This window comes from Nicrophorus vespilloides, unplaced genomic scaffold (genome assembly GCF_001412225.1).
Source record: "Nicrophorus vespilloides isolate i.1.1-1 unplaced genomic scaffold, Nicve_v1.0, whole genome shotgun sequence".
NCBI classification, from domain to species: Eukaryota; Metazoa; Arthropoda; class Insecta; order Coleoptera; family Silphidae; genus Nicrophorus; species Nicrophorus vespilloides.
In genome coordinates, this window is record NW_017099768.1 from 57,050 (window position 1) to 68,550 (window position 11,501).

General features: G+C 29.7%; 1 protein-coding gene across 1 annotated transcript; it reads left to right on the plus strand.

The window, feature by feature from the left end:
- The first annotated feature begins 3,863 nt into the window (after positions 1–3,863).
- LOC108565547 (cysteine sulfinic acid decarboxylase-like) lies at positions 3,864–6,780 on the plus strand. The gene is made up of 6 exons (XM_017925074.1): positions 3,864–4,144; positions 4,199–4,427; positions 4,484–4,703; positions 4,757–5,133; positions 5,676–5,867; positions 6,384–6,780. Exons 1-6 carry the CDS (start codon positions 3,876–3,878, stop codon positions 6,561–6,563), a joined length of 1,467 nt encoding a protein of 488 aa, XP_017780563.1. The 5' UTR covers positions 3,864–3,875; the 3' UTR covers positions 6,564–6,780.
- The last annotated feature ends 4,721 nt before the right edge of the window (positions 6,781–11,501 follow it).

An 11,501-nucleotide genomic window follows, 5' to 3' on the forward strand; every position in this document is an offset into this window, starting at 1 on the left:
GACAGAACTGCGGAGGGCCAGTGATTGAGAGTATTATGCTTCTACCCCCTTGGCATTGCCATTATTTATAATTGTAAGAATTAGGGCGATTTCCAAGAAAATGATATGGTATAGAAAAAGTGCAATTACTGAAGTTAACAAAATAAAACTAAAATAAATAAAAAATGAATATATATATTTATATAACAATCTAATGATCATAGAAAATCAACACATTTTGGTAATACCGCATAAATGTGAGGATGTAAAATGTAAATGCTAAGCTAGTCAATTCTTGCACCTAAATTTTTCGTTCGTCAAACTACGTATGATTCCACGAAACACCAATACCACAAATTAATAATTAATGCTGCTTAGCATCTTGTAAGCATTGCACATATCCAGACATTGCCTACAAAAATATCCAATAATCATTTCAAACGAACCATCAACAAATGTTGATAAATTCGGTATTTTGGATATTGGTGTTTCACTCATTTCAGAGCATCATATTTTTTGGCCCCCGGTTTATATTAGGATTTATTACTAAGAAAAACAGAAAACAAGAAAACTAAACTTAAATTTAACACAAAAAAAAGAAGAAGATTATATAAATAATTAAATAGATAAAACGATGAGGAAGGATGTGATAGCTGTAAGCTATGATCTCGTGATTAAAGATAAAAAAATAATATATTTTGTAAAGGGAGATAAAATGGTTATGAAAAACACAGTGTTTTATATATATATATAAAAATATATATATTATATACGTATTTTTTCATGAACGAAATTTGTAGAAGAATGGGAGCACAAGCAAACTGAAAATATTGTGTACGTATAGAGAGCGACGATGCGTGGAGAAAGTTTGTTTCTAGTGTGATATTATTTAATACTATATATTGTATTTACATTTTTTTTTTATATATAAATATTATTAATTAATTACTTTTACAATTACTACTATTAAATTAATTTCTGTCCTTCGATCGTGCGCGTTGCATCTCTGAATCGACATTTTTTTTTTTAAATTTACTACAATGCCACTAATCAATATGAAAATAAACTGTATTAAGTATCAATTGAAATTGTGCATTATGAATCGGAAATGTTTCGCGTAACGAAAATGTTTCTGTAATTAGTTGATTGTAATTAAAATATTATTGTCAGTATACTTATTGTAATAACAAATCCGACTAAACGAATGAAGCAGGACTTGAGAAATTGTAAATAGATATAATATATGTTTTTTTTTTTTTGATTAATTTGTTTGTAATTTATTATTTTTTTTATTGTTCCTGAATAGTTTTGTTTAAACATTTAATTTGAGAGGATTTCACGTGGAAACTAACTAATAACAATTATTTTTTTTTGTTCCGTACTTTAATTATTCCAAATATTCCTTTTCATATATGTATTTACATCTATATATAGATATTTAAAGAATGCATATATTGTTTATTTTTATTTTGTATTATTATTATTATTATGGTTAACATTTTATGTTTCATTCCAGATGAACTGTGAACCGCGAAAAGTGAAAAGATTTATTCATTTCGAGTGATTGATTTTTTTTTTAATTATTTTTTTTTTGTGGACGAAACAGAAAGAAAGAAAACATTGCCTTCTTGTACATATTGTAAATATTGTTTTCTATTTTATATGGATATATAATATATTTTAAATAGATAAGCGGTGGGCGTGAAATCGACGGTGTCGGAGTCCGCTGCAGAAATCAATTCTGAAACAGTATTTCATTGCAATTGCATACACACACACATAATATTATTCGTAATTATCTTGAGACATTTCTTATTTCTGTTATCATTAATATTTATTGCATTTCGATTTGCTCCCAGGCGACTTATTATCTTTTTTTTAAAGCTAAGAATACTCGATTTATACTATGTTTGATTCTGTTTTTTTTTATATATATTGTCGCACTTGTCTTTCATATATAAATATGTATTTTTGTTTGATTAAATGTGATGCAATCCTTTCGGAAACCCAATGCACGTTATTCCTTTTACCAAAAAAAATCTGTTTTTTTTTGTTGTTGCTGCGAGTGCATTTCGTTTCCGAACTATATTATTATTTTATTTTATGTAAGCGATTATTACTATTATTATTATTTCCTCTTACATCTTTTTTTTTGTCAACTATAGATTTTTTATTTTTTAATTATTACAATATTAACTAATTTATGTATATTTTGTATAGAGAAAACACATGACAAATTTAAGAAAATTATTTTATATATAGAAACTAGTGAGAGGATGCGCGTGAGAAAGAGCAAACGATGGACATGAGAGTGAGGTGCGTGCATGAGAAAGAGAGAGAGAGAGGCTTTTCTCCTACTTCTGTTGTTGTATGTAATTAAAAATATTATTATCGACATTTTTTTCTCTTTTAGAGCTTTTGTGAATTAAGGATATATAAAATGAATAAAAAATATTGAAATAACATTTGTAACTGCTTATAAATTCATACCCATCGTTCTCTTTGCAATCAATAATTAATTTGAAATTTAATTATCATACTTTCATTTATAAAATTCAGAGGATTACATTTTTTATGTTTTATTAATTTTATTCACAATCTGTTCATCAATGTGAACATTGAGAAAATGGATTATGATGATTTGAATGTTAATAATTACTTAAATCTATATACTAAATCTAGTGGTTTACAACGCTTCAGCTTTTTTGTGGTTTCACTGTTGTCGAGTAGGCCTATAGCCAGAACATTAGTATGTGACTCCAGTCTATCTTGGTATCTACTACTAAATGTTGGTATTGTATCCTCGACCATATCTATATGAAGATCTTCGTGTATTTGTTTATACGTGACGAACCATGGAGCCCTAATTATATTTTTTAGGCATTTTGATTGGAAGCTTTATATAATTTGTATGTTTGATTTACTGGCCGCACTCCACAATTGTATACCATACGTCCATACAGGTTTCAGTCTACTTTGTATATAAGTAATTTATTTTCCATTGATAATTACGACCTTTTCTCTAGAAGCCAGTAGACTTTTGTAAACTTTATTTCTAAGTGCTCTTAGTCTGAATATGATCTTTCCAGATACATCTGACTTTTGTTGCTTTAGGCAGATCTTGTCCATTAAGTCTTACAGTTGGACAGGTGTCTTTCTTTAGCGTGAATGTGACATGCATCCATTTTTTCAGCCATTCTTGCAGCTTATCTAAATTTCTCTGTAGATATTCGGATGCTATTGCTGGATTCTCATCTGATGCCAAGATTGTCGTGTCATCAACGAATGTTGTATTAGGAATATCTGCCGTGTATAGAAGGTAAAGTAGTGGTCCTAAAACTCTTCCCTGCGACACCCCTGATTCAATTGGGTATAAATTGTCTTCAATTTTTACCTGAAATATTTTATTATCGAGATATGATTTAAAATAATTATATGGCAATTTTGTATAGTAGTCCGAGGTGCCAGACTTTGTCAAATGCATGATTACAATAAAACAATTATGATTTGACTCTATTTTATTGGTTCAGAACATGATTCTTCTTTAGTCTATATAAAAGCGTACTAGAATATTTTGTATAATTGTTCCAAATTTTCAAGTTTGAAAACAGGAAATATATATACTGACAAACATTTTGCTTCATTAAATTTAGATTTTTTAATGATATATATTTTTTTTGTTAGTGAAAATATTTATAAAAAGAAATGTAATTATAATTAAATGTAAACTAATTGTTGTATGTTAATTTAAATCGTAATGGAAATTTGGTTTGCCGGATGTAAACGTGATTAGGAAGTTGTTACTTTGGTGTAATTCAATTTGGTTCTGAAATAATTATATAATTAGCTCGATTAGTATATAAAATTGAGGCAGCAGTTGTGAGCAACCAGTAATCATGAACTCCTTCCAACCGATTCCTAACGTCGTCGATCACGGCGATTTTCTCCGTGACGTTATCGAGATTCTGTTCAGTAACGTAGTTTTTGCCGGTCACAGCAATAAAGTAGTCCTGTGGAAACAACCGGAAAGTCTCAAGGATCTCTTCGATTTCTCGTTGGACCAAATTGGAGTTACCCAAGAGAAACTCCTAGTTTTGATTAAGAACACGATCAAGTTCAGCGTGAAAACGGGTCATCCATATTTCATTAATCAACTGTTTTCGGGGTAATTAACAATTAGCGTTTGCAATGTTTTATACATCGTTTCCGTAAACTTCAGTTTGGATCCGTACGGATTGGCCGGTCAATGGTTAACGGATGCTCTGAATGCCAGTGTTTATACTTACGAGGTGGCGCCGGTTTTCACTTTGATGGAGACCAAAGTAATCCAGGAGATGTGCAAGATGATTGGTCCTGAATGGGGCGATGGTATGTTCTGTCCTGGAGGATCATTTGGAAACGGGACGGCAATCAATTTGGCACGGTTCAATCTTTTTCCTGACATTAAGGTCTGTGGATGCGCCGGGTGCGACAAAAAACTTACATTAATATTTATCTTAATTAGTTAAACGGATTAACGAATTTACCCAAATTGGTGCTTTTTGCATCCGAGGAATGCCACTACTCGATTCATAAGTTTGCGTCGTTTCTCGGTATTGGCGAGAATAACGTTTTGAGTGTAAATACGGACGATGTTGGTCAGATGGACGTTTCCGATTTGGAACAAAAGATATTGGAGCAGTTAGGATTAGGAAACATGCCTTATCTTGTCGTTGCAACTCTCGGTACGTCAACTTCTTAACTTCTTGTAATTTTAGTATTGTTGGATTTCTTATAGGTACCACAGTTAGAGGAGCATTTGATCCTCTCAACGATATAGCTGATGTCTGCAAAAGTTACAAGTTGTGGCTACACGTTGATGCTGCTTGGGGAGGCGGTTTGATCTTCTCGCAGAAATATCGAAGCAAGTTAAATGGCATCGAACGTGCCCAATCCGTTGTCATCAATCCTCATAAGCTTTTGGCAGTGCCGCAGCAATGCTCGTTACTCTTTGTTAAAGATAAAGATATTTTGCATCGATGTCATTCGAAAGGAGCCGAGTATCTTTTCCAAAAAGACAAATATTACGATTCTACTTATGATCATGGAGACAAGTATCTGCAATGCGGGAGGAAATGTGATGTCTTCAAGTTCTGGCTAATGTGGAAAGCCAAGGTAATTCAATAAATTATCACTGCTTCAAACAATAAATATCTTTATTGCAACAGTCAAAAACAATATTAAACATGTTTATTCACAATAATAATAATAACAAAACTGCCTCAAAGGACTATTGACTATAGTCTTTTTCTGTCCTGTTTCAATTATAATATACAAAAATGTAATTTTCACTACTACTTGAACTCTACGTGTAATGTAGATGGAGACAGCATTATTATTTCATTTTGAATATTTTTGTCAATTCACTCTTTGAGAATACAGGGAATTCTAGGGATGAGGAAGATAAAAAAAAATAAAGAAAACAAGAAGCAAAATATTGACTGCAATCTGAATTGCAGTCAATATTTTGCAATATATAAATCAAATATTAAGAGAGAATAGTCTTTATTTAATGAGACTTTATCATATTTTATTGATATTTTGACTGCAAAATGTAAGTATTTGCAGAAAACCAAATTATAATTTGTAGCTACAAATCTTACAATATATATATATTAAAAATACTCCAAACTACTTTTAGTTTTTTTTTTCAACAGGGTTCTATGGGGTTTGCGAGGCACGTGGAAGCTTTGATGGAAGTAGCGGAATATTTCGAGACGCAAATCGAAAAGCGACCTGACTTCTGCTTGGTTTCCAAAAGGCAATACATGAACGTCTGTTTCTGGTATTTACCTCGGTATCTTCAGGGAAAACGCAATATATTGAATAACACTTCGCAACTGCAAAAGGTAATCAATCATTTGCATGAATCAAGTTAAAAGGGTTGCATATATTATATTGATGTAGAGTTAATATTTTCTTTTTTATTTAAACTTAATATCATCTTGTACTTGATTAATATTAATAATGTATGAGAATCACTTGGATTGTTAATGAAACTTATGTATATTACATATATTTTAATGTATTTTTTACCAAAAAAAATGGTAGTAATTGGTGCATTTTTATAGATATTATTAAACTAAATATATTATTATAAACCAATAAGCAAAGAAATTCTTTACAATTTGTTACTATTTAAGATATTAATGGAATGATTTGATTCTATTCTTGAATACTGGGGATAATGCAAGCAAGAATTTTTTATTTGCCAATTAGTCAATATGGCTTTATTTGCTATAATCATCTGTATCTCAAAATTCGTGAAACTTAAATCAAATAGAAATATCAATAGTTCTAAAAAAAACGTTTAAAATGTGTTTATTATAATTAAGTGATTTATCTTGAATGCGTAATTATTGCAGGTTGCACCTCAGATCAAGGCGGTGATGGTGAAGCACGGATCTGTGATGCTAGGCTACCAACCGTTGAAGAACTTGCCCAACTTCTTCAGATTCGTTTCGCAAAACTCGGCCCTGACCAAGGAGGACGTCGACTTTATTCTCGACCACATCGCAGACATCGGCAGAGCCGTCTTTCCCTAACAGTCTCCATTTCCAGTGTCTTTCAAAGTAATTGGCGTCGTCTTGATAAAATTTAAAAAATAGTCTAAATAGTATTTATATTTCTTCAGCGTAACTTCATTAGTTACACAAGCTTTTTTAATGATTTTTTTTGCTGCGAAACAGGATTGGATTTTAATTAATTACTGAAATAATATAATTTTAATTCGAGTAGTTGAGGTTGCCTATAACGATAATTACAAATAAATCTGTAATAGATAATTATAACTTTAAACATTGATTTTTGTAAAGTGTTTTCTTCCTTCCGTTCCTCTTTTGTGCGAGTTCTTGTTTTTAATCCCTTTTCGGTTTCTTTCAAGTCGGCGTTGCAATTAAAACGGAGGCAAAGGAAAGGGTACTTAGCTGAATATCCGAGATATCCTATCAAATACACTACCTACACATTTAAAAAGATTTTACGACGGAAAATTTATAGACTATAAACCAATTTTATTGGCCAAGTTTTATTATTTAAGTTCTTGTATTTTCATGTCAGCAATTGAAAGCACTACTATTTTTCTTATTATCCTATAAAATATTTTTGCTTCTCTTCCACGGACGTTATAACAGACACATTCGCTTATTACGAAGGAATAGAAATTTGGATAACTTTAATTTTAAATTGTAGCTACATGTCAACAAGAACTATCTTAAAAATTAATATTTACTGAACTTTCGTTATAAACTATCCAGCAGATAAATTTTTCATCAAAAAGAAGCTTAAAAACTTGTTAAGAAATGTTAATACTTTGTTGTTAGATTTATACAAATTATTAATTCTATGACAACACGAAGATATCAATAGGCTCGTTGGAAAGGTGAGACATTCAGCTTTCATACGAGTGGTCGATGATGTAATTATCTTAAGGGGTTGTCCAGAAAACTGTAGAAATTAAAAAAACGTCGTTTCTCTGTTTTTTCAATTTATAAAGCTAATAGCAGGCGACTCTATGAAAACACGAAGATATCAGTAGGCTCGTTGGAAAGGTGAGACATTCAGCTTTCATACGAGTGGTCGATGATGTAATTATCTTAAGGGGTTGTCGAGAAAACTGTGGACATTAAAAAAACGTCGTTTCTCTATTTTTTCAATTTATACAGCTAATAGCAGGTGACTCGATGAAAACACGAAGATATCAGTTGGCTCGTTGGAAAGGTGAGACATTCAGCTTTCATACGAGTGGTCGATGATGTAATTATCTTAAGGGGTTGTCGAGAAAACTGTGGACATTAAAAAAACGTCGTTTCTCTGTTGTTTCAATTTCTACAGCTCATAGCAGGCGATTCGATGACAACTCGTCGAATTATTAATTTCATACATTTATGAACACAAGATTTATTAATATTTATTCATTGAATGTTTTCGAATACATCTAAATTATTGTGATATTAAATAATGTTAATAATAATATTTATTATAATAGTTATACAGAATACAAAAGTATATAACAATAATATTAATAGATTATTCATTGTGATTGCAAAGCCCACTCCATATTAAAAATTTAGTAAAAAAAAGAAACATAGTAATCGATGTTGACTGGTTGCATATATTACAAAACGCGCATTGACGTTGAAATTTTAAATTTGAAAAAAGTTCGGTTCGGCGGTAGCTGGCGAAATTGTGCTTGACACAAGCTAAGTGAAGGGAGTGAATTCATCAATTCCGAGACTCAACCTAGTCCAGGTGTACAGAACCATGGAGTCCCGATTTGGAAATTGTTTATATTACTTTCCTTTGTTATATGTTACAGTAGGGACTAAAACTGAGCACGCGGTGGAAACTGACGAAATTGGCTCGCAAGCCACAGTTTGGCGAAATTGTGTGCGACACAGGCTAATTGAGTAAAGTGGTGGAGAAATGATGAAGAAAAGTACAACTTTAGAAATTATTATATAATTTCATATAAGTAATTTGTTCTAAGAAGAAAAAAACTATTTACATTAAGTCCAATGTTTTTGAGTATTTTTAAAGTAATAAAGTCTAATTTAATAAAATGAAGAATTAAAAAAATAACAAATAGTTTTTTTTAGTTAATGAATAAAAAATATATTAAATAAGCAATAAATTGGTTTTAATTCAAATAAAACTGTTCAATATTTGTAAATTAATTGCAATGATTTCTGTTCATTAATCGTAATATCATCAGTCCTGTCTCTAATATGAATCACCGATATAATAATACAGATATCCGCCGACTTACGAATTCCCGGACATACGAACAAAATTCTAAAATCTCTAAATTATTGCAAGGAGATAAATAGCAATAAAAAAAATTAACTGTCCAAACAAAAATAGATAATTTCTTTAATAAAATATAATATTTTTGGAAGATCTATTTTTTCAAATTCCCCCGATTTACGAACAAACCCTTTGGAAGTGAACTTGTTCGTAAGTATATATATTAGAAAAAAATTAAACTAAAAAAAATAAAAAATTGATTTGCACGAATAACACTTCAATTGTACAATTGAAACATTTTCACAATAATTTGTCGTTGAGTAAAATTCTATGCAATTAAATATATATACTAAATTAGATTTGACTATTATATTTGGATAATTTATTGTATTTTATTCAATATATACGAAATTGTACAGTGTTTTTCAAAGTGTGGACAGAAAAGCATAAGAATTACTATAAAAATTGCACTTACCTCGTTTGAAAATTAAACATTTGATTATGTAAAACGTAAATAGATGTGTATTCGAAGGATGTTTTGTACGTAGGATAGGAAGATTGAAAAAGAGGGAAAGGCGTTGCACGGTTTGATGTCCATGCACGAGAAAGCTGAAGAAAAGAAACAAAACTTTTATTGAACTATACACATTCATTAGCTATGTATCATAACTTACGAGCTACGAAACTTTATTTATTACACATGAGTGCGATTATTTATAACCTCACAATAATAATGATAATCCTAGAGACACATGCATACATCGTAAATATGGTCACAGAGCAGAAGATTGGAAGTCTTCTTCCAACCATACGCGAATCAAATAAAAACAAAAACAACTTTTATTTCGCATCTGCTGCTGCTGCCTACAAAAGAAAAAGATTTACACTCAGAGAAATCTAAAGAAACCTGCTGGACACATCCACAACCTTAATTCAAATTAAATTTTACAAAAAAAAAGAGTACACAACAACAACAACAATAACAGAATACAAGAAATGTCTTTCTTGCTACAGATTATTTCCTTATAAACTACTATAAAATACAAGTACATCCATTTAATTATACACTTAGATTACTACTTTCCTGTTGCCAACTTTTCCTCGCTTGCTACAAAGCAACGAACGGCAACATACACATCTCACGCACTTGTTTTCAATTCGGATTTAAATCTTTGATGAGATTATTATATTTTTTTTTATAAACGATTTGCAATATTCATAAAGTATTATAGACACTTCTCATTCCGTCCTTCACTTATGCATATCACGGTTTCATGTAATAATTATCACAAGGTCCTCTTTTTAACTTATGTACATTTATTTGAATTGGATATTTGTTGAAATAAAATACAAATTATATTACACCCATCTATAAATCAAGACCAGTACAAACTAAGAACACGTTACAAAATCTACAATCCGAATTATTAGATTCAGCTCATTCGGAATTGACTGTAACGTGTAAATACATAAAAATTAAAATCACTTCGTCCTAAAATCGTTAAAGAAAAATATCGCATCCAAATTATCATAATAATAAATCATATTGATAACACAACATTATTTGGCATGTTTTCATCTTATTCACAATACAAATTATTACTTTTTAAATCACACTTTCTTTATTTTTTGATTATTACTTCTTTTCTTTTTTTTTGACTTTCACTAGATTCATCATTATCATTATATATTTCTATATGTAAATATTTATATAGATTTATTTTTATAACACAGAAGATAAAACACAATATTATTTCTCACCTCAATGTCAATGTTTCCGTGACAAAAATATAATCGAAAAATTTAATAATAATCACAACGTTGTCGTCAATTGCATTCTTTTATTTGCCTTTCCATATTGCTTTATTCTATAAATTCCATTTTAGATTCAAAGTTTACTTTCTCAAATCTTAATGAAGAAATCATGGTCAGAAATGTTATGAAGCTTCGAAAATATAAATGAAAATCAACCTTATTTTTTTTTTCTTTAATTACAAATAAGTTGAAGCAAATGAAAACTAGTAAACAAAACAAAGCAAAATTGCCCAGCAACAAAAATCACAAAATAAAATTATTTTATATAAGAATTCGAAGACTAAGAAACTAAGACAGTTTAAACTTAACAAAAAGAAAAGCGCAAATTACAACAATATATGATTTTTTCAAGAAATTAACGACAATTTAATTATCATCATCCTGTTGATATCCATCCAATTTCTACATCTAAATATATAAAATATCATCTGAATTATAATATTATTAAAAGTAGGAACATTGACTCGTTAAATATAAACTATTCTTTTCTTTTTTTTCTATGCCATTTTCCTTACTTTACTGCCGTATAAAGTATTAAGTTTCAGATACATTTTGGCCGGTCACAGTATTATCTATATGAGATATGAGCCCCTAATAGATTACTCAAAAATTTAAACTAATTTTACTTGTTTAAATTCGTTTCTTTTTTTAATTTTATTATATTTTAAATATATATATATATTTAGTTATTTTCACAATATGAATAATGTTTATATTTATAAGTATTATAGTAATAAGTACAGCTTTGAAACGACTTACTCTATTTAAAAAAAAAATAAGTTCACAATCCGACTACGATAAATATAATATAGAATTTCTTAAGTTACTCTGTTTAAATTTTCTCAAAAAATACGACAAAATGAATTTATTGTTTCCGGACGAATGCTTGTTTTGTATTCTTCCAATACTTATTTCGTACTGAA